General features: G+C 41.5%; 3 protein-coding genes across 5 annotated transcripts; 2 read left to right on the top strand and 1 right to left on the bottom strand.

Moving 5' to 3' along the window:
• The first annotated feature begins 2,524 nt into the window (after positions 1 to 2,524).
• Positions 2,525 to 13,355, top strand: zyx (zyxin). 2 transcript variants are annotated; one of them, XM_058052745.2, is made up of 11 exons: positions 2,525 to 2,715; positions 2,804 to 2,963; positions 7,248 to 7,492; positions 7,938 to 8,242; positions 8,616 to 8,711; positions 9,366 to 9,890; positions 9,970 to 10,111; positions 10,223 to 10,392; positions 10,489 to 10,667; positions 10,758 to 10,878; positions 11,933 to 13,355. In XM_058052745.2, the coding sequence occupies exons 3-11, from the start codon at positions 7,264 to 7,266 to the stop codon at positions 12,044 to 12,046; spliced, it is 1,881 nt and encodes a 626-aa protein (XP_057908728.2). In that variant the 5' UTR covers positions 2,525 to 2,715; positions 2,804 to 2,963; positions 7,248 to 7,263; the 3' UTR covers positions 12,047 to 13,355. The 2 variants fall into 2 exon arrangements, with proteins under 2 accessions (XP_057908728.2, XP_057908727.2); XM_058052744.2 differs by having other exon boundaries at positions 2,525 to 2,963.
• An 83-nt stretch (positions 13,356 to 13,438) lies between these two features.
• kel (Kell metallo-endopeptidase (Kell blood group)) lies at positions 13,439 to 22,914 on the top strand. 2 transcript variants are annotated; one of them, XM_058052739.2, is made up of 17 exons: positions 13,439 to 14,010; positions 14,903 to 15,176; positions 15,262 to 15,525; positions 15,605 to 15,726; positions 15,790 to 15,948; positions 16,022 to 16,093; positions 17,050 to 17,238; positions 18,145 to 18,305; positions 18,387 to 18,660; positions 18,726 to 18,824; positions 18,901 to 18,978; positions 20,303 to 20,406; positions 20,481 to 20,570; positions 21,945 to 22,012; positions 22,083 to 22,234; positions 22,308 to 22,397; positions 22,461 to 22,914. In XM_058052739.2, the coding sequence occupies exons 1-17, from the start codon at positions 13,984 to 13,986 to the stop codon at positions 22,605 to 22,607; spliced, it is 2,370 nt and encodes a 789-aa protein (XP_057908722.2). In that variant the 5' UTR covers positions 13,439 to 13,983; the 3' UTR covers positions 22,608 to 22,914. The 2 variants fall into 2 exon arrangements, with proteins under 2 accessions (XP_057908722.2, XP_057908721.2); XM_058052738.2 differs by having other exon boundaries at positions 20,285 to 20,406.
• A 1,491-nt stretch (positions 22,915 to 24,405) lies between these two features.
• emg1 (EMG1 N1-specific pseudouridine methyltransferase) lies at positions 24,406 to 25,876 on the bottom strand. Its single transcript, XM_058052747.2, has 5 exons — positions 25,687 to 25,876; positions 25,284 to 25,385; positions 25,068 to 25,209; positions 24,790 to 24,995; positions 24,406 to 24,722 (listed from the first exon to the last, which is right to left on the bottom strand). Exons 1-5 carry the CDS (start codon positions 25,834 to 25,836, stop codon positions 24,609 to 24,611), a joined length of 714 nt encoding a protein of 237 aa, XP_057908730.1. The 5' UTR covers positions 25,837 to 25,876; the 3' UTR covers positions 24,406 to 24,608.
• Positions 25,877 to 25,978: the final 102 nt, after the last annotated feature.

Raw genomic sequence — 25,978 nt, 5'->3', positions numbered from 1 at the left:
GGGAGGAAACCCACGCATGCACGGGGAGAACATGCAACAACATAACAAAAATTTGATATTTTTAAAGAAAAATGTTTTATCTCATCATGTTAGTAATGATACCAATTCTACCGGTATCAATACTGTTGATATTTGGATGACCTTGCCACCCTTAGAGAAACCATAGAAGCCAGCTTGGCAGCAGAGAAATGTTTCCATGTTCTCAGGTAGGCAGGTCCTCATCCTGTCTAAAGTATGCCTGGAATTTCTTGTTGACGGATTAATTTTGAGATATGAAGACATTTCTGATTAATAGGATAGAGTCTAATCATTTATCAACAAACATTATCTTGGCCTCCTGGTTTCCCATTGGGGAAATAGGAGGATATAATGTTCAGGTGTTGGTCATAAGCAGGAAGGTGAAGAGGGAGGAGCGGAAAGAAAGATGGAAAGGGAAATAAAAGTGCAGTGTAGAGGACAGGCTGAGAGATGGGGGGTTGGGGGTAGAGGTTCATTCCACGGTTTGGCAGCATTCCAGGCTGTCTGGCTCTGATTGTAGCAGCCTCTTACCTCCACACTGGCTGGACCCCACGGCTGCCTTCTACCCTGCCTGATCCTAACTCTCAGAACTTCTGTCACCATAAAGATGCTCGGAGCTGGGAGTAGAAAGAACTTTCATTATTACAGCTTAGCCTTTTTTCCTTTAAGGAAACTTCTGGAGGCTTGGACACATTTTTTGGTGTCAGTGGAAGTGGAAAGAGACTGGGAAACATTTCTTGTGGGACAATAGTAGGATCGAATTCCAGAGATGACCACTCCCTTAAATTCAGTTAGCCAGAGAACATTTGCATGTGGTTGAAACCAGGGGAGATGTGCCTCCTGTGCTTACACAACCTTTGCTTGGCAGGAGTGGAAAATACTAATAAATTACTTTTTAATGACATCCTAACAGGAATACGCATCCTCAGAGCATGTTTATGAGCATCGGATGTAAAATTAAAAAAATCTATCATCTCCCTCATGGGTTTGTTTCACTTTTTAAAGAAGCGACACTGAAACGGTTGCTTTAAAAGTTGAGTTTTCATGATGTCATTAATGAAAAACCTTGGAAACCCCATGGACATGATACTGTCTCTGCCCCGCCCCCCTGTGAGATTAGCCTGCCTCTTGTATACGCCCACCACTATAGAAGACATCTTTGTTTTGTTTTTGTTTTTTAAATCAGGCTTTACTACACTTATTAAAATGCATTTCATAAAACTTTCCATCACTCAGCACCAGATGTGCGGGCTGTAAGTTTGATCACTTTGTTTGTCTTCAGCAAATTACTTCCCCCCCCCCCCAAGTGCTCTGATAATTTTTTGTGGAGTTATATGCACAAATGCTGCAAAGTTAAAAGTGGCCAAACTGTTATTTATGCAAAAGGCTTATGAAATAAAAAGTAATTGATTGAAGAATAATGTAATAAAATCACTAAATTTGTTGTGAAATTTAAAAAACCACATGCAACCAGAAAAGCACTCAGAAACGCAGACCTCTGCCAAGCACCATAGTTCCCATGCTAACATGCATGCTAACATACTAATATTTGTATGCTAAAAATCTAGCATAATAGCACTAAGTGTTTATATAAGTGCCTACCTCTGAAAATGCAAAAATGTTAGTATAATTATGTTAACATGCCAAGTGTCTACTTAAGTTCATTCATTCATTCATTTATTGACTGGTCGCCAGCCAATCACAGGGCACATATAGACAAACAACCATTCACACTCACATTCATACCTATGGACAATTTGGAGTCGCCAATTAACCTAGCATGTTTTTGGAATGTGGGAGGAAACCGGAGTACCCGCTGCACGGGGAGAACATGCAAACTCCACTCAGAGATCGCTGAGGGTGGAATTTAACTCGGGTCTTCTAGCTGTGGGGTCTGCGTGCTAACCACTCGACCGCCGTGCAGCCCTACTTAAATTCATATTCATGAAAATTGCAAAATATTTTGGTGCGCTCATTAACATTAGCATGCTAGCATGCTAACACGCTAATGTTAGCATGCTGACACCCAGCATAGCAGTTTCTGCCTGTTAGAACGCTGGCATTGCTAATATGCTAATGTTAGCATGCTAAGAAAAGTGTTCATATAAGTGCTGACCGATGAAAACAGCTGAAATTTCTAAAATGCTAATATCATCATGCTAGCAATGCTAACATGCTAACACCTAGCATGATACACCTGGAAGGCTTAAATGTCCCGAATAATGGCGAAAATGGTCGTATCTCACAATTTTTTTTTAAATCCAGGATCCAGACGGTGATCCGGATCACCTCCAAAATTTGATCAGTTCTTCCATATCCCGTAACTGACAATTTCTGAAGATTTGATCCAAACTCATTAAGAATTTTTCAAGTTATTTAATAAAACATTTGACAGCTTGACCCTTTGTTGGAATCCAAACAAAGGGTGCTTTATCATGTAGCCCTTGATGCTGTAGTGGCTTTGTTTTAAAAAGCAAGTTGCACATGTCATGTCTGTACCTAATCAACCTCTTTTGCCCATGATCTCTCCCTCCCTCTCGCTCTGTTCTCCATTCCCTCACTTTTCTGACCTTACAAGGAGAGGCTTGAAGAGGGTTGATGTCATTGAATGAAGAATGCTGCAAGAATCCAGAGAGAAAGGAGAGCAGGGGGGGTGTTGGAGGAGGGGTCTGACTGGACAGAAAGAGAGAGAGAGAGGTGCTGTTTACCTTGTACTACACAGCTCATGAGCTCAAGTCAAACGAGAAAGAACTTGTTTGAAAGGATGCTGTCATTCCTTATCCAGCGTGAAACGCGCAGTGGGAGGGTCTAGCGGCTGGACAGAGGAAGCTTCACCGAGGGAGAGAGGCGGAGAAGTTACCATTACTAGCCACTCTTATCATTACACTGAGAGGAACAACCACAACGAAAAAAGACGGGAGAACCACTTCACGTGTATTGTCACGGTAGGAATTTTAACTGTTTTTTTTACGACGACCACAAACAAATGACCTAATAAGGACAACTGTTGTCACTTTAGGATCCTGCGGCTTGTGACACACATTCTGCGTCGCTTTAACGTGACAGACCGCACATTATGACAACTTATTCATACTGTACCTGTGGGTTATTTTTTATTAGGCCGATACAAAACCATCACATTGTTCTCATGTTTGCCGTTTCATGTACATTGACAATAAAAGGCGGCTATGCGGAAGCACCGAAAAAAAGTTGTCCATGTTAGCTTCCCGTGCTAGCATCCGCACACTCATTTTACTTTAAAGATTATTTAATAATTCTATGGCAAACCAACACTAGGAAAGTGTTAATCCCTTTGACCACATCAATAGAACACCCAAAGCATCGCGAGGTTCTGCTTGTTAATGGGTTGTGCTAGTCTTGCACCAAGCTAGGCTAACCCGAGCGTTGGAGGCGCTGACAGCCGGGGAAATTTACGTGTAGCCGGTGGGACTGGCAGGTGAATGGCGCAGGCAGCCGCAGTGATTGAACCTAGTCGTCTTTTGTTTGTTCTCGCTTGGAATGTAGGTACATTGAACATAAGCACGCGTGAACCATTTTCTCGGCACTTAGGTAGCGTAAAAATCAGGTAAACTGCTTTGGCACCTCACCTAGCTAGCCAGTGTGCCATTTTATATAATTCCTTTACTGTTTATCAGTTCACAGTTCGGTTCAGAAACAAACCGGGTAATGATTCAAATCTTTGTAATGAATCAGGAGTTGAAATTCAGAGGTCCCCATTGAGGAAATACAGCATATTCTGGTTATTATTCTGGTTATTGGATATTTTTTATTGGATATCTTATCTATTCTGGAAACACAACAGACTCGTGATTCGAATGATTTGGTTCACAGAGGACTCGGTTATTTTGGTTAACTGACTCGAATCAGTAGTCACACTGGAAACACAGCAGACATACAGTAAATTATTTGAACTGGTTTATTGGGTTCATTGACTCAAGTCAGTGAGTTGGGACCTCCTTAAAGGTTAATAATAACGTATTGAACCAATTTAGGCAAAATGAAGCACCCTGCTTTGTTGTATCCAACAGACGTGTTGTTGATTCAGTGTTGTATTAACAACAAAAAAGTCTAACCTACATTACTATCAGCGTAAAGAGAAACACCAGTCTGGATTCTGGATATTCTGGAGGATTATGGTACACTTGGTAGGCAAATTAAGATATGTAGAAGAACATGACTTTATGGGGGAATGCTCCTTTTAATTCCATTCCTTACATTCACAGAAGTGACAATACACGGCTACCTGACAAAAAAAAAACAATATTTGGAAAACAGGAAGTGACCAAATGTTAACAGTTACTGATAAAAGTACCAGAGGGAGGGGTAGGATTGAATAAGCTTTGCTTTTTCCTACTCCTTTTGGACATGTGGAACTGTGAACTGATTATGTGATGCACTCAATTGTAATCTGATGCATGTTCAAATGAAATAAAACCATTACAGTTTTGGATTCTGGATATTCTGGAGGATTATGGTACACTTGGGAGGCAAATTTAAGATATGTAGAAGAACGTGACTTTATGGGGGAATACTCCTTTTAATTGTAGCCTCGACAAGTTGAGACAGGAGCTCTTTACAGCCTGAAATCTGCTTGTTATACTTGTGTTTTGTCTATCAAGAGTGTTGAAACTTGATTGGGGCCAGGCTGACTCAGTGTGAACAGAGATGGAACACAGCACAGGTTCTCAATGAAGGATGTCTAATCTATAAGGGGATTGTTTGTGCCTGCATTAGTGACCCTGGCCTAGAAGACATACTTTCCCAAAGACTGGGTGCACTATTTACACCAGAACAATGGAGAGATTATATCATAAACATACTGCCGAAATGATAACAATGAGGGAGCAGACATGGTCCATAATGCATGATTAAGTTTTACCTATATTTACAGTAGCCTGCTGCACATGTCATCTGTCGTCTTTACTATGCACAAATAAATGATTTAGGAAGCAATTTTACAGTATGTAAACTAAAGTTGGTTACTTTATGGCTACTAAGTGTTGACTCTAATATCCTTTTTTTAGAACAAGGAAATCTTCAAGCGCAACAACATCACATGACGTGGCTTGTGACGTAACATGGGACTTTTTTGAAACTTTTTACTTCTTAAATAAAGCTCCAGAGGTGGGACTTTCAAAGGCTGACTATTGTTATTTAAATTGGTAATTATACAGTTATGCAGCAGAGCATCCCATTCCCGTTGGCATTTTTTTTTTTACACCCTTGCATGTCAATGGTGTTGTATTAACTCTCCCATTGTAGAGAAGGTTATTTAATAGCGGGGCAAGTTAAAAACGTGTGATTTGGGTGCTTTGATAAGACTATATAATGTAATCTTATATTCAAGCTGCAAAGTGGAAGTGATTGTATCAAGCCCAAAGTGACACTTTCAAGTTCATGTGACAAAAATATGAGGAACATATACAAAGAATAATGACGCTATGATGAGCCGTTGCCCAAACAGTTCCCCATTTAGGTAGAGCAAAGATTAAACCTGCACAGATTGAGGGAAACGCTGCTCAGCGTAGGGGGGGCGGGGGGCAGGCAAACCAGCACACAGAAGGTGATGTCATTGTGCTGTAATGCAACATTTCTGTTCACCGCAAAAGGGTCTCTCTCGCTCATCTCCAGCATCAAGTTTCAAGACAGATTAGCTGTGGGTCTGTTGGAGCAGATGTTGGAGTTGATCTCACCATGACTAAAATGCTCAGGAGGAACACATGCAACCTGTTTCCACTGTTAATTGACATCTATTAAAAGTTTCCCTGACATTTTTTTTTGTCTTATATAAACAGCCCCATAAAAGGCCATCGGTGTGCTGCTACTCAAGATGTTAAAGTTCCGAATAACGTCATGACTTTGTTTTTATTTTATTTTATTGAACACAACACAACTTTTCAGAGAAAGCTGGTTGTGTGGAATGCGACACAATGGCAATTTAAATAGATAAGGGATCATATGCCTAAAACATTTCAATTTCAGTTGTTCAAACTTGTTATGCAATCTTCAGTGTACTTTAAGAGCTCATGTCATGTCAGAACTTGTGTGTCTCGGGAAAGAGAATTGGAAATGACACATACCCAAAGTTCTTCCTGGTATTCTTGTAGGGCAGCAGGCTAAAAAGAAAGAATGTGACAAGTCATCATTGAAACAGAGAGTTGTTTCAGCTGCATGACTGGTAGTACGCCTATAGATGAGTTTACGAGGCACACACACCACATCTTTTGACGAAAGCTTCTGTTGGAAATCGGAATTGGTAGTCTTCCCTCCCACATTGCGTCGCGATCTTTGTAAATACACTGTGGTAAGATCAATATTTGTTAAACATCAAGCAATGTATGAGCTGACCTGACCCCTTTTTTCCCTGACGCACATTGCATGGTAATGTTACTTAGACATCCACGACCCACTTGGGAGTGTGATTTATGCCCTCATAAACAGCCATGTGATAAATATTTTGAGTTTTCTGTGGAAGCCGCATCTGCTCTGTGTACACGGTCCAGTGCTAATGGTGTAATTTTCCTTTAAATCCAGCCATTGACAATTTGACAAAGCTTTTGTGATTACAGTGTCTGGAATTAAATTCATTAATTATTTAGCAAAATCTGTGTTTTTATATTTTATGGCTAAATCCAGACCATAATCCACTAGGCTACAATACAATTCAAATTTGCCTGGCTTTACCTCATTCATTCATTCATTTTCTACCACTTTTCCTCACGAGGGTCGCGGGGGTGCTGGAGCCTATCCCAGCTGTCTTGGGGCGAGAGGCGGGGTACACCCTGGACTGGTCGCCAGCCAATCACAGGGCACATATAGACCATTCACACTCACATTCATACCTATGGACAATTTGGAGTCGCCAATTAACCTAGCATGTTTTTGGAATGTGGGAGGAAACCGGAGTTCCCGGAGAAAACCCACGCATGCACGGGAAGAACATGCAAACTCCACACAGAGATGGCTGAGGGTGGAATTGAACCCTGGTCTCCTAGCTTTGAGGTCTGCGCGCTAACCACTCGATCACCATGCCGCCCCGGCTTTACCTCAATCTACCTTAAATATTATTTAATGATGTAAACATAACTACAATACCATGTACTGTGTGTTAACCATAACAGTATAACAAAACCTCAACTTCAAACGTATTTTTAACACAAATATATTTGACGTCAAAATGTCTCAAATTTGGTTGTGTTCCTCCCCAGGTATAAATAATCAAAGATGGACAGCTCCAGCAGCAGCAGCAGCAAGCCGGTCATGGTGACGTCCTCACTCAACTTCAAGGTCACCACGCCATCCTTCTACAACCAGCCAAAGAAGTTTGCTTCGGTGGCACCACCGCGGCCCAAAAGTATGACGCCTCCCTCCGCTCCGTCGCCGATGCCCGTGGGCACAGGCGTGATTGGACGAGTGGGCGATCTGCCCCCGCCGCCACCCTCACTCTCTGATGGTATTCCCACATTATATTCGATCAGTATTTACACCATAGCAATATACTGTACATAGAGAGTTTTTTCTAGTCAGTGTGACAAAACAAGAGAACAAACCAGAATATTATGAGTAGTTTACTTGATAGTTTACATAATGCAGTAAGGTGGACTGGTGTAATTAGCCACTTGAGCAACATCTGCCTTCCCTCAGGTGATCTGTAATTTAAAAAAATTCAAGACAACACTGCAAGTGAATGAGAATACAAACACATTTGAGGTAATGTTGAGTTTTTGGTGGCCTCATGTTAACATTAACAGAATTCGCTTTAACTGAAATTTTTCGCAGGCAGGCGACTGTGATGTCATTTGCATATCAGCTCCTCATAATCAATGATGACCTTGATTATTCTAACACCGACAGTCCCAAATTACAACCAATCAACTCCTCCCCTTTATTTCTCCCAGATTTCCCTCCCCCGCCTCCTCCCCCGCCTATGGATGACGACTTGCCAGCCCCTCCCCCCGAATGTCAGATCACTCCTCCCGCCTCTGACGCCCCCGCTCCGGCCTTCCCGGCTCCGCCCCCTGTCGCAGATGACCTTTCCCTGCCGCCCCCCCTTGGGGAGAGCACCGGTTTGTCCAGTTTTGCCTCACCCCCTTCGCTGCTGCCGCCGCCGCCACCACCTGCACCACCTGCACCACCTGCACCACCTGCACCACCCCTCCCCGCCACTGGTACTAGCTTCCCCAGTGCTGCTGGACACCCACAGGTAAGCCAGAACGGACCCTGTGACAATGAAACATGGACTTCGAATTATTTTAACAATTGTTCCACAGTCATTCGATAGCTAAAAGTGGAAAAAATGAATTAGAAAATTAACAAAATAACTTAAGAAAAGAATAAGCGATAAGGTGATTTTCATTTCATTTACAGTATCAAATGCTGAATAAACTGAATAATACCTTTCTGTCGTGCAATTAGTACAAATTTAAAACATTTATTACATCATCATTTTAACCCGTTTTCACTTTCACTCAGCTGTTCAACTCACTTTCTACAGTTTGTAGCTACATATCATTTATGCCCATTTTGTAATGTACAGTACATAATGCGTTTCTTCCCTCCCATCCTTTGTCTGGCAGAGGGCTATGGAGAAGCAAACAAGTTTTGATAAGCAGATCGACTCTCTGACCGACTTGCTTTCGGAAATGGAGACACGGGGCCCCTTCAACCCTAAGGTAACGCCTGCGGCTTTTTCCTATCGACACGGTGTTTGAAAAGTGAAAAACGTTTGACAGAGACGACCCGAGGGACAATAAGCGATCTTTGAATTTGTTATGGATATGATGGGGGGGAAAAAGATGACTATGAATGAAGTATATCTATCTAAAACAAAGACTTGGCCGGTTAGTGGAAATAATGAGTGTTGCCAGTTCTGGTTATATGAGTCTCAGTTCAGGTGGAAAACTCGATGATAAGTGAACTGCACACACAGCACATCGGGCTGGCAGAGTGGGGAGATGCTTGCAGAGAGCGTTGCACACCGGAGTGAGTGATTGAGTGAGTGGGGAGTGTGATGAAGCCAGACTGTGCTGCCAGAGACCCAGTGAGAGGTCCATAAATGGTGTGTGTTTAATCCAAGCATGAGGTGCAGGATCAGGGCACAATAATGTTTGCTTCAAATCTGTAAAATAAATGTCAGAAAGCTGAATCCCTGTTGATAAGCTCCAAAACAACACGAGGCGTCGTATTTGCTTTATCAAAGTGCCTCAGTCAAAACTGTTGATGTGTTTTGTGCCAGATATTACCTTCCCCTGAGCTCATTTCAGCAGCTTGTTTCATAGTTTTGTTTTTTAATCATCTGAGGAGTCTTTTATTTCATGTGTCCACAGTTGCCTAGCCAGTATTCCACACCATCACCCAAACCAGCCGGTCCCCCACCAACAGCACCCAAACCAACTCTGTCATTCCTCCCTCCTCCTGAGATGGGAGACCGCCCCCCTCCTGCACCGTGGGCCGAGGAGCTCAAAGCCCGCACGAGCCGTAATCACAACTTGCCGCCACCAGCAGTCGCCAAGTCTCCGTTTGGAGCAAGAACGGCCACTTCGTCATCGTCGCTGGCCAAAAAACTCAACCAGAACCTAAACCACTCTCCGTACGCAGCCAGTGGTGAGCCAAAACACCCCCCTGCATCGAGCACAAGCACTTTGCCCCCGCCGCCAGCTGCTGCCCCTGCACCGCCTGCTCCGTCAAACATGGCCACCACGAGCCACACGAAGAGTACTCCATTTGTCAGTCAGGTGAATGTCAACCAAACCCCACCTGCTGCCGTGCCACCGACCCAACCTAAGACTATGGCATCTCCTCCACCCTTGTCCTCCTCCAGTCAGCCAATGAAATCTCCTCCTGCAACCATGGTATGTTCAACTCATTACTGTCTTTTTTATACGACTGTATCCGGTGAGTATTATGACTTAATTGTCTGTGTGTCGGCAGCCATCACGTTCTGGTCCAGTGTTAACCTCAGGTGGAGGTGTCCCCCTCAACATGAGGGAGGTGGAAGAACTGGAGAGAATGACCAAGGACTTCATCAAAAACATGGACGCTCTCCCACCTGTGGGCCCGGCCCCGCCTACTGGTACAGACTTGTAACATTAACCAGCAGGAAACTGTATATTTGAGAATAACCTATTTTTGTTATCTTTTGACCCTTCTAATACCAGTCTTTCCATCTCTACTGTCATTTCAGAGGTTTGTGGCAAGTGTGGTGAGGCGTTGTCCCGTACTCAGCCAGCAGTGAGGGCCATGGATAAACTCTTCCACTCAAACTGCTTCTGTTGCATGACCTGCCATCGCCCCCTGCAGGGCATGCAGTTCTATGACAGGGATGGCACCCCACAGTGTGAGGACTGCTACATGGTGAGAAGACCGTATCAGAAAATGAATGGAAGTCTTTGTTCATCAAGTGCATCATTTTAAAGTTCACATCTTCATGCTCCCTGTGTTCCTCCTCAGAATTCCCTTGCAGTGTGTTCTCGATGCGGGGAGAGGATTACGGACCGTGTGCTGAAGGCGGTGGGTCAGTGTTTCCATTCTCAATGTTTCCGCTGCATTACCTGCTCCTGCATACTGGAGGGCGCGCCCTTCATCACCGATAACAACAACAACCCATACTGTGTCGCGGACTACCATAGGTGCATACTGAGAAATTAATCATAAATCCTCATTATCACCAAAGGTGTTAGTATTTGGGAATGTGACTTTATCTTTTTTCCCCATTCCAGGCGTTTCTCCCCTCTTTGTGTCAGCTGCAATGAGCCCATTATTCCAGCGCCAGGCAGCGAGGAGACAGTCCGGGTTGTGGCTCTTGAGAAGAACTTCCACCTCAAGTGTTACCGCTGCGAAGTAAGACAAACACAGCAGCATTACATACACTAGAACATTCAAATGTGACTATAATAACATGTTATTAACTGTAAAGGCACTTTTAGAGGAACATTTTAACATTCTGAAGTGTTACAAGTGTAAAAATAAGTTAACAGCTACAGTATATCATAAAAGTACTCAGCTTTAATGATGTAAGGAGTCAAGTACATCACAGTTTTAACTTTTATACAAGTATAGAAAAAAAATTGTTGTCAAGTGAAACTATGGTCATCCGTCATTTATCATGGTTAACAATTACTGCTAATACAATTCCTTTTTACAAATGGAATATTTTTGTACAAGAACAGTTTTTAACCTTCTTAATAGAGCCACCTTTACACTCATATTACCCAATGTAGTAGACATAGAAGTCAATAAGACCTATATAATACACAATATAGACTCACACATGTAAGCATTGGGAGTATTTGAATGTGTCTTTTGAATGACTTAAATGTATTTGAGGTAATTTAGCCATTTATATATGCATTTTTTCAACCACAAAACAACACTGATACCTTGCACTGATAATGACGCCAATGTGTGTATAGGTTGTGTTTACTTCCTATTTGTTTACTTTTTTTACATTGCAGTGCAGCAATAATCAATAACAATTTCTGCTAATACAATTCCTTTTTACAAATGGAATATTTTTGTAAAAGAACAGTTTTTAACCTTCTTAATAGAGCCCTTTAGACATGACATAACACACCATAGTCACCATATTACCCAATTTAGTAGACATAAAAGTCAATAAGACCTATATAATACACAATATAGACTCACACGTGTTAGCATTGGGAGTATTTGAATGTGTCTTTTGAATGACGTAAATGTATTTGAGGTAATTTAGCCATTTATATATGAATTTTTTCAACCTGAAAACAGCACTGATTCTTTTTTTTTTTACTATTGATGTTGACTTATGGTGAGTTTCACCATTCCGTGGTTATCATTGCACTTAAATTGTGCTGATCTTGGAGGAGTACAAATCTTGTACCCATAGATTGTGACTTCTGGTGTTATTCCACAGGACTGTGTTCGCCCTCTCTCCATAGAAGCGGATGAAAATGGCTGCTACCCACTGGATGGTCGCATCCTGTGTATGAAGTGCCACTCCAAGCGAGCCAAGCAGGCCGCCCAGTGAACCCACTATGCCCTCCCCTCCCCCCCTCAATCCCCCATTTAATCATGAACCAAATCCAAAAGCACAGGTTCCATTCAGAGTTTGGCCTTCTTGAAACAAACAGGGCTTTTTGTCAGCGTTGGCTCACAGGCGTGAATGTGCTACATAAAAACAGTGTTTGCTTGCAGCGTTGGCGTCACGTCCACTCGTCTTTTTGTCTGATCCACTTTAGTGCAGAGGTAAAGTACTGCACCTTGTTTAAGCCTTGTCGTATGTTTACGCTAAAATGCTCCGCATATCTTGCACAGAACAGTCAGATCCTAGAGTAGCAACCTGGAAGTGTGAACACTCTACCTGCTGCTCTCAGCATCACCTTGGAGGAACCTCCTCCTGCTAGTTCAATACCACTTTAGCAGGCATGCCTGCGAATAATAGCATCATTTGACTTTTAGAACAAGGTAAACTTGATTCAATAGGAGCAAAGTTAAGTATTATATGTATGCTGTAAGGCTGCACAAACCGCGAGCAAAGAGCCGAGCAAAGCTTTTACCAGCACAGATTGCGCTATTTTGTAGCTAAAAGTGTCACCAGCATAGCTCCAAACAGGACCTATTCTGATTATTTGAAATGTCTTTTTATTTTTGACTCTAAAGCTCCAGCACATGGTTTAAGTCGCCGTTTTTCTGATGCATCGCATTTAAACTTTGATTTACAGAAATATAACATATGGACCTATCAGATGCACAAGCTTTAAGGCTTTTTAGGTAGCCAATGTTTAAGCATAGTGACCAAATATACAGTATAAAAGCTGTGTTCATGGATGTTTATTTGTGTGTTTTTTTGAGTCCAGTATTTTGACCTTAATCTCAATCTAAGGTTTCTTCTGCAATTTCTTCCCATTCATCTTTTCTACTTCAATCAGTTCGGTATTATTTCATCAATATTGTACTGTATTTCAGTGATTATGCCTTCATTCCTATCTCGGCAACATGCCTGCCTTATTGCATCCCACCCAAAGTGGGTTACAACCATAGAAAATCATTCCTCAGTAGCAACGATAGTGACTTAATAGACTTAACATTGCATGCGCGCGGCATACTGTAAGATCTGGTGGTGTTTTTGTTTCACCAAATATTCTTCTTCGACATCAACAACTTAATGCCTTTGCCATCCCATGTGGCGATGCCTGTGTTTGTCCTTTTTTTGTATAACTTTTTTATATAAACTCCAGTTTGTTATGTGTGAATGTATATGTGTAAAAACAAAAACATTTAGCCCCAAACATTCTTGAGCTGTAAAACAAAAAATAATGAATAAAATGCTGCGGAAATGTTTTGCTTTTTTTTTTTTTTTCCATTAGCTACACAATCTAATGACGTGTCCAGAGTATTCTGACGAAGTCATGTGCCCCCCCCCCTTCCCCCCTCACTAAGCTTGATCACATACATGTGGCGTGAAGCTGGAGGACGGCACACTTCTCTATCAGTCACCACCAGCCATACTTAGCGCTGATAATGACGCCAATGTGTGTATATGTTGTGTTTACTTCCTATCGTTTGTTTACTTTGTTCGTTGCAGTGCGGCAATAATCAAACGCAATTGATTGACCTGGTTTTTATTTTTCTCAGCTTTGTGTTCTTTGTGACTTTGGTATGAATGCAGCTTGACAATTTTTATTTTATAAATTAGATCATTTTTGCAGTTTACATTAAATCAACACCATGCATGTCCATGTACTACAAACTAAATACACTGCTGCACAGTATATGTAAAGGAGTGTTCATGTTCCCTGTGTAGTTTTTTTTTTTTTTTTTTATCAGTGACATGAAAGAAAAGACTTGAGTGATGGAGTCAGATAAAGAGCTGTCTGACGGAGCAAGAAGCTGACGTGTGGATGTCAGATGTGAAAGAACGACGCCAACAGCAGACAAACACAGCAGGACGTCCATCTGCCAAGAATGAGTGCAACTCCTAATGGACTCGAGGTGGGACCAAAAATATCTTAAGTTGCTATGAGGCCTCTTATGCACTTAGGATGACACAGTGCTAAACTAATGTTTTAACTTTATACTGCAAATTGGGTCCTGTTGCTCTGTTTTAAAGTAAATAACCCTGACAAATGACCCAAATATTGGAGCTTCTACCAAAGGCGTCATCACAGATGTTTATACAAGTCCCTTCAACTTAAGTACATTAATTATAACATTGTTTACAATGGAAAATTACATCTTGTTTGTTTAAATTATTACTATTTTGACAAATTAAAATTAGATTTAAATTTAATTAAAATTAATTAAAAATAAGCTCGGGCTGTACGGTGAAAAGTGGTTAGCGTGCAGGCCACACAGCTAGGAGATGCAAGTTCGATTCCACCCTCGACCATCTCTGTGTGGAGTGTTCTCCCCGTGCATGCGTGGGTTTTCTCCGGGTACTCCGGTTTCCTCCCACATTCCAAAAACATGCTAGGTTAATTGGTGACTCCAAATTGTCCATAGGTATGAATGTGAGTGTGAATGGTTGTTTGTCTATATGTGCCCTGTGATTGGCTGGCAACCAGTCTCTCGCCCGAAGACAGCTGGGATAGGCTCCAGCACCCCCGGCAACCCTTGTGAGGATAGGTAGAAAATGAATGAAAATAAGCTATGCTTCTTTCTACTCCTTTTCAGACATGCTATTGCTTCACTGTTACTGTTTCTATGGTTATCATCATACATTCGTCACTGGTAGCCTTCTGTGGTAGAATAACAAAAAAACAAAGAAAAAGCACACTTTTGGAGTTAATCATTTCAAAACTTGTTGAGTTTTGCAAGATCTGCTGGGGTCTTGTATGTTCTGCGTTTATAAGTACTATATTATTTGACATACTTGCATCCTCAGCTATCACCATCACAGCCAGATCCTGAGAGGGGGCTTCACCCCTCAGCTCTGTTTCAGCTGAATCTCCCCACCCAAGAACCTGCAGAGGCCAACCACCAACAGCAAACGGAGCAGGGGCTTCAGCACCTACCAGGGACCAACCTTGAGCAACAACAGACAGATGAACGGACTCAAACACTCTGTCTCTTCATTCTGGGCTTCTGTTCATGTGCTGCAATCCTGGGAATGACGTATTACCTACACTACTTTCTTGACAAGAACCAGGCACCCGTCGGTGGGCCCACACACACACGATTTAAAAAAAAAAAAATCCAAACTTTGAATTCCTGGTGTAATTCTGCTCTCATTTGTTCCTGTAGTCACCCCATGTTCTTTCCCAGCCTGCCAAAGGGCCTCGGCTCATCTCTCTGTGTCTGCTGACCCCTTCACGCACCCGTGTGACTACGTCAAGTTCTCATGCGGACCTGACAGTGGGGGGCACCACCGAGAACAGAACATGCAGGGGCACCAGAGAGCAAAGTCCAGAGTACGGCAAAGCAAGACGACAGAGGACCGGAACGTCAAAGAAAAGAGCACGCTGGACAGGGAAAATGAGCTGTTTCAGTATATCCGGGAAATTTTAGGTAGGGGACATCTTCATTTCTTCAGCTGCATTTGATGCTTAATGAGTGTCTTTCATTTTTACTGTGTCACTCTTATCAGAATCCAATGACAGTCGCACAAGCTCAGCTGTGCAGAAGGCCAAAAGCTTCTACCGCTCATGTTTGGACACCAAGTCCTTGGACATTGCTGGAGTTGAACCTTTCCTCACGCTCATCCAGAAGGTGATGATACATAGGAAAAATACAAAAATACAACCAGAATGTAGTATTGATATTTCCTTGCAGTTGGGGGGTTGGCCCGTGTCAGGCCAGTGGAATCAAACCGACTTTAACGTCACCCTCGGTGTGCTGATGAGGGACTACGCCACCTTCCCCTTCTTCAAACTCTGTGTCGGCAACGACCCTAATGACACGGCTAGCAAGAAAACCAAACAGTACATACAGGTTAGGTCTTTTAAACAGTCACAAGGTAGAATCGTCACGGAAACGCCACATGAATCCACATCTCTGCCTGCAGATTGATCAGCCTGACCTGTTGATCCCCATTGAATGGAACAGCAAGACGCAGAAGTCTCAAGCAAGAACAGAGGTTGGCTGGCTAATGGATTCAAAACATACTTGTGCTATTATAATGTAGCTTGGTAATGGTAATGGTAATGTTTTTATTTCATTTGAACATTTCAGATTACAATTGAATGCATCACATAATCAGTTCACAGTTCCACATGTCCAAAAGCAGTAGGAAGAAGCAAAGCTTATTAAATCCTACCCCTCAATTTGGTACTTTTACAATCAGTAACTGTTACATTTGTTCACTTCCTGCTTTCCTAATTTTTATTTTTTTGTCACGTACTGAAGTACGAGGTGATATGAGCATCCAATGACATAATGGGTACCATAGTAAGTGTCAATATAGTGATATGTATAGCACATCATGACTGGTTCAAGACTCTTCATCCTTGTATTTAGCAAACATCAACTGCTTGTATTGTTTCTTGAATTGGCTCATCGTTGTGCATTGTTTGAGGTCCTTACTCGATCCATTCCATAGTTTGATTCCACATACTGAAATGCTATGGCTAGCATAACGTAGTCCTAGCATAAGTGTTTCAAATGTAGTTCTTCCCTGAGATCATATTTCTCCTCTCTCGTAGAGAAGTATTGGATAACATTTTTAGGTAATTGGTTATTTTTAGACTTATGCATTATTTTAGCTGTTTGAAGATGAACTATATCATCAAGTTTAAGTATTTGTGATTTTAGAAATAAGGAGTTAGTATGTTCTCTGTAGGCGGCATTATGAATTATCCTTACTGACCTTTTTTTGCAGGACATTTAGCGAGTGAAGATTGCTTTTATAGTTATAAAGAGTGTGGAGTGATTTCTGATTGAGAACAAATGTTGCTTTGTTCAATATTGAAATATTTCTGGCCACCTTATGTTGTATATTTAGTAATATGAGGTTTTCAGCTCATATTTTCATCGATTGTGATACCCAGTAGCTTACTGTACATGTTGTACTTTATGCTTCCGATCACCACATAGACGCTGCGTCCTTTCTTGGCTTCGTGTCAGAGGTACCTGGCGTTGCTGGGGGCCCCGGCCAGCAGTAACATGATCCACGTGGGGATGTTCATTTCTTTGTCTTCTGAGCTGGCTGTGGCGGCAACACCTCGGGGCCATCGCATGGCCAAAGGAGAGCTCTATCAGCGCATGACCATTAAAGAGTTACAGGTAAAGTCACTTTAAGTGTCTTGGGAAGGTGCATGTTACAATAGGTGGGCAAAAGTATAACCACTTCCACAATTTCTCTGAGATTTCTGCAACGTGCTTGTGGTTTAGGTCACATGATTAAACCTGGCCATCATACATCTATTCTAGTTGTTCCAAACTCTAATTGGGACTTTTGTCTTTATTGTGTAGTCTCATGTTTCATTATAAAGGATCCAGGCTTCTTATTCATTCTGAATTATACTACATTATACCCATGCAGTCAAGGCAGGCATAATTAATTTTTAGTATATTCTCTGTATGATTTCAATAGTTTTTTTAACACTTCGAAAATCATTGAAATTGTGCATTTCCTGATCAAATACAAGGAGGTCAACATAAGGTGATGTTGCCTTGAGCGTCTCTTGTCAGGTTAGTACACAAGGCCGACCTACTGAGCGCCTGATAGCTTGTCAGCATGTCACTAATAATATAATGTTGCAGAAATATTCATTTATTAACATCACTTCTTGAACCAATCTGGTTATTTGGGTTGATGTGAAATTGAATACGATAATGTGTATTTAAATATAGTAAAAAAAAAAAAAATCACAATTTATTTAAACACCGGACTGGTCGCCAGCCAATCACAGGGCACATATAGACAAACAACCATTCACACTCACATTCATACCTATGGACAATTTGGAGTCGCCAATGTGGGAATGTGGGAGGAAACCGGAGTACCCGGAGAAAACCCCACACATGCACGGGGAGAACATGCAAACTGCACACAGAGATGGCCGAGGGTGGAATCGAACTAGGGTCTCCCGGGAGAACATGCAAACTGAAATATTGTACTCCTCATGGGTTGAATATAATTACATGCAAGTTCAGGTTTCATGGTTTCGCTTTCTAATGTGTCTGCAGCACAAGGCTCCAGCCGTGGACTGGTTGGGGTGCCTGCAGGCTGCTTTCCACCCGCAGCCCCTCATGGAAGACGACCACGTTCTCCTCCACAACTTGCGTTACATCGTGCAGATGTCCCGCATCATTGGCAAGTGGCTGACGAAGCACGAGCTGAGCAAAAGGTACTGGAAGTGACCCACAATGCATCACAGATGTTTTCACACACGTCCTCTGGTTTCTGACCCCCGTCTCATTCTGCTCAGTGGCCCCCTCCACACCTTCATGGTGCTGAACTTGCTGCACACCTTAATGCCCGCCCTGGACTCCAGATTCTCTGACACAGCCAAGAACTTGTCAGAGACTTTGGACCACACAGGCGTGAGGCAACGCAACTTCCACTTTCAAAACATCTTCACCATGGATGGTGGAGCTCTTCACCAGACAGCCCCTCGCTGGAAGCGCTGTGTGATCGAAACCGAGCGTGGGTTCCACTGGGTTCTCGTACATCTGTTAAGGGAGAACATTTCCGGTGGAGAGGTGAGGTGACATCACAAGGGCGTTACGGTATTTCAACTGAGGATCGTTTTTTATATTTCTAACAGGCAGAAGAGATGATTTACCACATCCTGTCCTCCTTAAAGTCTCAAGTACACCAACTCAGGTGGACAGATGACAAGACTCTACAGTTTGTTATGAAAAAGGTGATTTATGACATACAGTAAGTTGTCTCTTTGAACCTGAACATTTATTTCAATAAAATGTCTTCTCCGCCATCAGGTTAAATCCATAACTCCAAGACTTGTGACTACAAAGGAAATCTCCAATGAGGCTGAGCTTGACTTGCTTTTTTCTCAGGTAAATGAATTCCTACATACCCTTGCTGTGCATGGATTTCTATATCTTATTTTACTATCTTATTTTTATTTTAAATAAGTCTCCGAGGTCCCACAATGGTGTATTGGAAGTGTGTTGTTCTAAACTAACTGGCACTGGAATTTAGGCAGTTTAAAAGTGCCTTTAGTGTAGCCCTACTGGGAAAATTTGTTTTTTGTGTCTGTAGCTTTAATGCTAATGAGTTGTGTTTGCTATCCAATACACATCCAATAATTCCTCCTTTATTTTGGTTACAATTGTCACAAAGTAGAAATCATTTTTTATGAATGGAAGAATTTCGTAGTTGGGACATAGAAAACTTTTGACTTTTTCCTAATTACAGAGTCGCCACAGTGGATCTTTTTTGATCCGATGATGCATATTAGTGGAGATTCGAATCCAGGGCATCTGCTTCAAAGTCCAGAACGCTGGCGGGTGTTTATAATCTTCTAAAAAAAAAATTTAAACATTATTACAGCCTTCTCCGGGTACTCCGGTTTCCTCCCACATTCCAAAAACATGCTAGGTTAATTGGCGACTCCAAATTGTCCATAGGTATGAATGTGAGTGTGAATGGTTGTTTGTCTATATGTGCCCTGTGATTGGCTGGCGACCAGTCCAGGGTGTACCCTACCTCTCGCCCGAAGACAGCTGGGATAGGCTCCAGCACCCCAGCGACCCTCATGAGGAAAAAGCGGTAGAAAATGAAAGAATGAATTTATACATTGGGCTGCACGATGGTCGAGTGGTTAGCACACAGGCCTCACAGCTAAGAGTCCCTCGTTCAATTCCACCCTCAGCCATCTCTGTGTGGAGTTTTCGTGGGTTTTCTCCGGGTACTCCGGTTTCCTCCCACATTCCAAAAACATGCTAGGTTAATTGGCGACTCCAAATTGTCCATAGGTATGAATGTGAGTGTGAATGGTTGTTTGTCTATATGTGCCCTGTGATTGGCTGGCGACCAGTCCAGGGTGTACCCTACCTCTCGCCCGAAGACAGCTGGGATAGGCTCCAGCACCCCTGCGACCCTCATGAGGAAAAAGCGGTAGAAAATCCCCAGTAGCTTATTATTTAGCTTATTATAGTAGATTATTATTATTTTTATTACATTGTGAGATCATTTAAATATAGAATAAAAATTTTTGTTCTGGTGATCAAGTCTTGTGCTTGTCTCATTGAACATTAATTCGATATTAACTCAACATATTTTACTTCCAGCTCCCACGCTTGAAGCTGATAGTTAGCAGGTTTTGTATTAAGATGTCTTTTTTTTTTTTTTTTAACAAAGCTGACGCCATCCTTGCAGGTGTCTGTCATGCAGAGTTTCTTCTCCAACTACCTGCAACTTCTGTCCTTGTGGCAAAAGAGACGCAGCAAACTCTTGAATGTGCAGAATGATGCCACTGATATGTAAGAGTCTAATTAATATACACAACACGGGGTGTCACAAATTCATACTAATTATGCTACTTGTTGCTTTTAAGTTTGTCCGTCTCGCCATCTTTTCTGGGAAATGACCTGATCATCCCCATGGGGATGTTCATCCCTCCTCTCTTCCATCCCACATATCCAAGGTAAAGTGTTGTCACACAACATCAATTGCAACCTTTGACCTTAGACAGGGCACAATTTCAACCGACACACTCCAGAATCTTGTAGAAAGTCTTCCCAAAACAGCGGAAGCTGCAAAACTAACTCAAAATCACCTTTATTGTTTAAAAAACACTATCATCACTGTCCAATGAAAATAATGTGAATCAGTCCAAAGTGGACCCCATACCCGGGACCCTACTGAGGACAAGCAGTATAGAAAATAGATGCATGAACTATACATAATAATAAAAATAGTCATTCAAATATTCACTGCTGCTACAAAAAGTGATTCAATGATGTGATAACCTTGGCTACTGGGAGAAATGTATTATATTTTCGCCAATAAGTGAAATATTAAAAATACATATTTGGATGAAAAACATGTTTTATAATTAATTAATTCATTTTCTACCGCTTTTCCTCAAGAGGGTCGTGGGGGTGCTGGAGCCTATCCCAGCTGTCTTCGGGCAAGAGGCGGGGTACACCCTGGACTGGTCGCCAGCCAATCAGAGGGCACATATAGACAAACAACCATTCACACTCACATTCATACCTATGGACATTTTGGAGTCGCTAATTAACCTAGCATGTTTTTGGAATGTGGGAGGAAACCGGAGTACCCGGAGAGAACCCACGCATGCACGGGGAGAACATGCAAACTCCACACAGAGATGGCCAAGGGTGGAATTGAACCCCGGTGTCCTAGCTGTGAGGTTTGCACGCTAACCACTCGACCGCCGTGCAGCCCTTTTATAACAATTAATAATGTTAAATAATAATTTGCATGTGTTTCGTTTGGATGATGACAATATTTAATTTGCTCATTGTTCACTTCCTGTGTTTTGTCTCACCATTTTCTAATTATCGTATTTTCTGGAGTATAAGTCGCACAAGGCCAAAAATGCATAATTAGGTAGAAAAAAAAACATACATAAAGTCGAACTGGAGTATATTTTTATATATACAATTTATTTTACATAATTGGCGACTCCAAATTGTCCATAGGTATGAATGTGAGTGTGAATGGTTGTTTGTCTATATGTGCCCTGTGATTGGCTGGCGACCAGTCCAGGGTGTACCCCGCCTCTCACCCAAAGACAGCTGGGATAGGCTCCAGCACCCACCGCGACCCTCATGAGGAAAAAGCCGTAGAAAATGAATGAATGAATGAATTTTACAAACTATTTGACCAAAACAGGAAGACAATTGCCATTTCCCAAAATTGGTGTTGCCCAAATTCCAGAAATATGCCACCTCTTTCCAGCTTATTGCAATACACCTCAAACATGGTTGTATGTAATATGTTATATCCCTCAACTCTTAAATTCTTGTGTTTGCTGTCTTCAAAAAACCAGAGCTATGAATTACGGCGTGTTGGGCTTCCTCCTTGCCAAAGACGTCCTTCACCTGCTTCTACCTGACGGTAAAAAAAAAAAAGCTTATCATGCTTAAATGTGTTTTCTCTACATCATCATGTTGTTATGTTTGTGCAGTTTACTCCAAGAGCGAGTCGGTGCACGCTGTGGGTGAGTGCGTGTGGTCCCATTACCTAACAGTGACAGACAAGAAGGGTGTGCGTCCACTGCCTGCAGCTCAGCAGCAGGAAGTGTGGCTGCAGTATTCGGCACTGCAGATAGCGCTGAAGGTCAGAGGATTTAGCATTTTTGGTGTACACACTGTACAACGATGATTCATGTACTTTTTCTACGTCATAACAGGCTTATAAAAGGAGTTTAAAGAAGCAGCCGGAAGACACGTCACTCTCTGGATTCTCACTCACTCGACTGTTCTTTATGTCTTTTTCTCAGGTACGCCGATACGCCTTTTATTTTTATACCCTGTTCTCTTCATCATTCTTCTCTTTTCTTCAGATCAACTGCAACGCCGACCCTCACCATCATTTGATGCCGTTGGAGCCTTCCTTCCTGATCTCAGCCATTTGTGCTAAGTCCCGTCTTTGTCCGACCAACCTCGAGTGTCCCAAAACAACTCAGTGGGATTTAACACTCGGATGCTGAGCGTCACAAAGAGGTGATCATGCAACTTCACAAGCATGTTTGGTGCCGTTTTAAGGCAAAAAAAAAAAACATCCACAAGGTGGCAGAGTTTCATTTTATAAGAGCTCGGCCTGCATCTTTCCCATTGAAATCCATGCTCCAAGGAGGGAAATTTTAATGCATGCACACATGTGGAAAAAATGTGAAAATTGTAAATAGTTCATGGTGTTATATTTGTAAAAAAATTCATGTAAATAACCTTTTTTGGTGTGTTTATGTTGTGGCATCAACATTATATATATATATATATATATATATATATATATATATATATACACACACATGTGTGTGTATGTATGTATACGTGTATATGTATATGTACGTGTATATGTGTGTATATATATATATATATATATATATATATATATGTGTATGTATATGGCTAGATTTGTGTGAAAGTTACATTTTAAATGAGAACTCATATTTTACTGAAACATATTCACATTTCTACTGCGGACTACTAAATAGCCCAAGAACACAATATTTTCTATGCCTTGAAAAATCAGTCAAAATCATCACAAATGGCTGGGGTTGAATGAGTTAAAAACAAATAGGCTGTAACATTGTGTACATACGAGAATGTAGAATAATTCTGCGTATTACTAACAGGATGTGTTAGATGACTGTTGTTTTTTTTTTTCTACATTTGCCTTGTTTGCATTCTGTTATTTGGACAATGTGTTCAAAGTTTAATGCTCTTCTGTTGCAAAATAAACTGTCATGGTCAATTCAATGTACAGTATGCAATTCCTGCCGAGGCTCTCTGAGCTGATGACGTTTTGTTGGTAATATAACATCTTTTGGGTGACAAATTTAAGACAATTTAAAAAAAAAATTGACAGCTCTACCTAATTTAGGACTTACTCAACATTAGCTAACATGACGTATTAATATGGGGCCAAAACATCACAATACAAACATTATGTAGTCTCATTGATAATGTATGGTAAGTAATACATTGGATCTGTTCTGTAAAAACTGATGCCTAAAGTTCTAAAGCAGGGGTCTCAAACACACGGCCCATGATATGAAAGTTTAATGTTAGTGCGGCCCACGCAAGTTTGATATGGATGCTGTATGGTATCATGTATCCAGAAAAAATTATTAAGTTTGATTAATGTTCATGTTAAAGGTTAAATAACTGTTAATAGTTATCCTCCCTATCCGTGTGGAAGTGGTAAGTTTATGGCTATTTAAGTTTAAAGGAAATAACTTGAAGGCTACCGTTTAGGTCGCTAGCTCTCTAGTTTGCGAGTTAGCATGTGTCTCAAGACCCTGCAGTTGCGCAATATGTTGTAAATAAAGAGTATAAATGTGACTATAGTCGTGTTTTGTCATGTCTACAGGGCTCTAATAATGCTTTGTTCATTTTAATCTGAAAAAAATAATTTGTCTACCCACCAACTATATGTGGTTTCTTAAGTTTTTATTATTTGCCGATTATTAGTATTATTATTTATTTATTTATTACTGATTGATTTTCTTTATTCTTGATTTGTTTATTTTTCATCTTATTTTGTGCAGAAAAATAAAAATTAAGATATTTGAGAACAGTGGAATGTTTTATCAGAGCTTTTATTGTAGAAAACCGGAACCAAAGCACTGAAAAAGTTTGTATATTTTTCTGTTTTTAATAAATGCGTTTTGGTTTTTTTTGGAAAACCTGATGCAGCCCAGCCTTGCGCAGACCCTAGCTCCAGTGGCCCCCAGGTAAATTGAGTTTGAGACCCCTGTTCTAAAGAATTGTTTCAACAATGAATATCAAAAACAAACAATGTATTTGTACTATTTATAATACAAACTGACAATAAAACAAAGCATTTCAGCTTCTTCATGAGAATCATCACTGTAGAAGCGTCTACATGGAGATTATCATTGTACAAAAGAGGGTCAACAAAGCATCCCTGGTCCAGTCTATTCACAAAAAGTTTCTGGCTTGAGTGGGGAGAACTTGGGGTTCTATCACAAAACCCCCCATACCTCCTCAAAAGCCGAGCACATCTTTGCACAGGTGAGTGCAGCAGAAAGGGGGTAGTTACTGATGGACACCGTCTTCTCTGTGTAGTCCACATTCACCTGTTGAGGGGACGCTCATTAATAATCTTGACACAACACACATCGAAACATGGTGACCGAGTCTTACCGCTCCGTGTGCAAACGCGCCGATCACCACTGCAGCCGGTCCTTCCGGCACCAAGGAACGAGGGCCCACGGCCTCTCCGGCGGAGAAGGAAGTTGAGATCCGAGGGCACCCGGGTGGCAGGTGGTCCGACACGGGATTCTTGATTATTCTCAAAAGCTTGTGAGGACCGTCGGCTGCTCTCACGCTCAGTTTGTGCAGTAGCTGAACTAAAATAGAACACAAACAAACGTATGTTAGATAAATGAAAATATACGTTGTGTTCAACTACAGTTGTTTACCCATAAGGCCACAGAAGCGAGTGAAGGTTCTTGGGATGCGAGTCTGTGGGTTGATCTCGATTAAGGCGTTTTTTGCCGTGTGGATGTAAACCTGCAGCAGGCCGGCTCTGTTCAGCGGACTATCCATTAACATGAGCAAACACTGGTGGGAGACATTTTGTTATTGGCGCACATCTCACTGCAACATACATAAAACATTGATTGGCAGCTGATTACCTGATGTGTGATATCCGGTCTGATGTGTCCTGGATCCCTTCCACTTTTTATGATAATGTTTTTGTGTTGATCACAGTTCAGCAGCTCGAAACTTTTACCAACCTATAAAATAAATGAATAAATCGATTGATTATCATCACACATTTGATCATCAATCAGTATTTGTGGAGCAGATAGTTACAAAGTGAAATATTTTCCTATTTTTTTTTTTAGCTAAAATTGCTTTTGCTCATTTGTTTATGACAAATATATGGCTCGTATCACAAACTGATTGTTATTTAACTGATCTGTCCCACTATATGTGTAAAATGAAGTGGGTACTGTACTGTATATACAAAAGAGTCTCACTAGTTTTTATGGACTACTACTCGTCGTAGATAAAATGACAACCTGCCACGTTTACCTTCACAGTTTCTAACGAGGCTCCCTCCAGAATAACAACTAACCGCCTCTCCGCCATGCGGTCATGCAGACTGCGGAGATGTTTTGCAGCTTTCGGTTCATATTCGTCCAAATGTTCCAGACCACGCTTCTTCCCGTTGGCAGCCGCCATCTTGGCTTCACTGGTGTCGGTATAGACTAACTGTCGCAGAATGTATACGTCAACATGGAAAAAAATAACACTTAAATATCTGGAGTACATTGGTGATTGCTTGATTATTATTATTATTTACAATACATTAATCATGTTAGAG

The sequence above is a fragment of the Doryrhamphus excisus genome, linkage group LG5 (assembly GCF_037039965.1).
Source record: "Doryrhamphus excisus strain RoL-2023G ecotype Guam linkage group LG5, RoL_Dexc_Guam_v1.1, whole genome shotgun sequence".
NCBI classification, from domain to species: Eukaryota; Metazoa; Chordata; class Actinopteri; order Syngnathiformes; family Syngnathidae; genus Doryrhamphus; species Doryrhamphus excisus.
This window is presented reverse-complemented; position numbering and strand designations above follow the sequence as displayed.

What these genes read in the sequence shown, in the direction of transcription:
- zyx (XM_058052745.2), top strand. Translation starts at nt 7,264, where the DNA reads ATGGACAGCTCCAGCAGCAGCAGCAGCAAGCCGGTCATGGTGACGTCC. An exon ending in TGTGTCGCGGACTACCATAG is followed by an intron (nt 10,668 to 10,757) that starts GTGCATACTGAG and finishes TCCCCATTCCAG; the next exon opens with GCGTTTCTCCCCTCTTTGTG. An exon ending in TCAAGTGTTACCGCTGCGAA is followed by an intron (nt 10,879 to 11,932) that starts GTAAGACAAACA and finishes GTTATTCCACAG; the next exon opens with GACTGTGTTCGCCCTCTCTC.
- kel (XM_058052738.2), top strand. Translation starts at nt 13,984, where the DNA reads ATGAGTGCAACTCCTAATGGACTCGAG. An exon ending in CAGAATGATGCCACTGATAT is followed by an intron (nt 20,407 to 20,480) that starts GTAAGAGTCTAA and finishes GTTGCTTTTAAG; the next exon opens with TTTGTCCGTCTCGCCATCTT. An exon ending in TCACCTGCTTCTACCTGACG is followed by an intron (nt 22,013 to 22,082) that starts GTAAAAAAAAAA and finishes ATGTTTGTGCAG; the next exon opens with TTTACTCCAAGAGCGAGTCG.
- emg1 (XM_058052747.2), bottom strand. Translation starts at nt 25,836, where the DNA reads ATGGCGGCTGCCAACGGGAAGAAGCGTGGTCTGGAACATTTGGACGAA. An exon ending in CCTCGTTAGAAACTGTGAAG is followed by an intron (nt 25,386 to 25,686) that starts GTAAACGTGGCA and finishes TTTATTTTATAG; the next exon opens with GTTGGTAAAAGTTTCGAGCT. An exon ending in GACCGGATATCACACATCAG is followed by an intron (nt 25,210 to 25,283) that starts GTAATCAGCTGC and finishes GTCTCCCACCAG; the next exon opens with TGTTTGCTCATGTTAATGGA.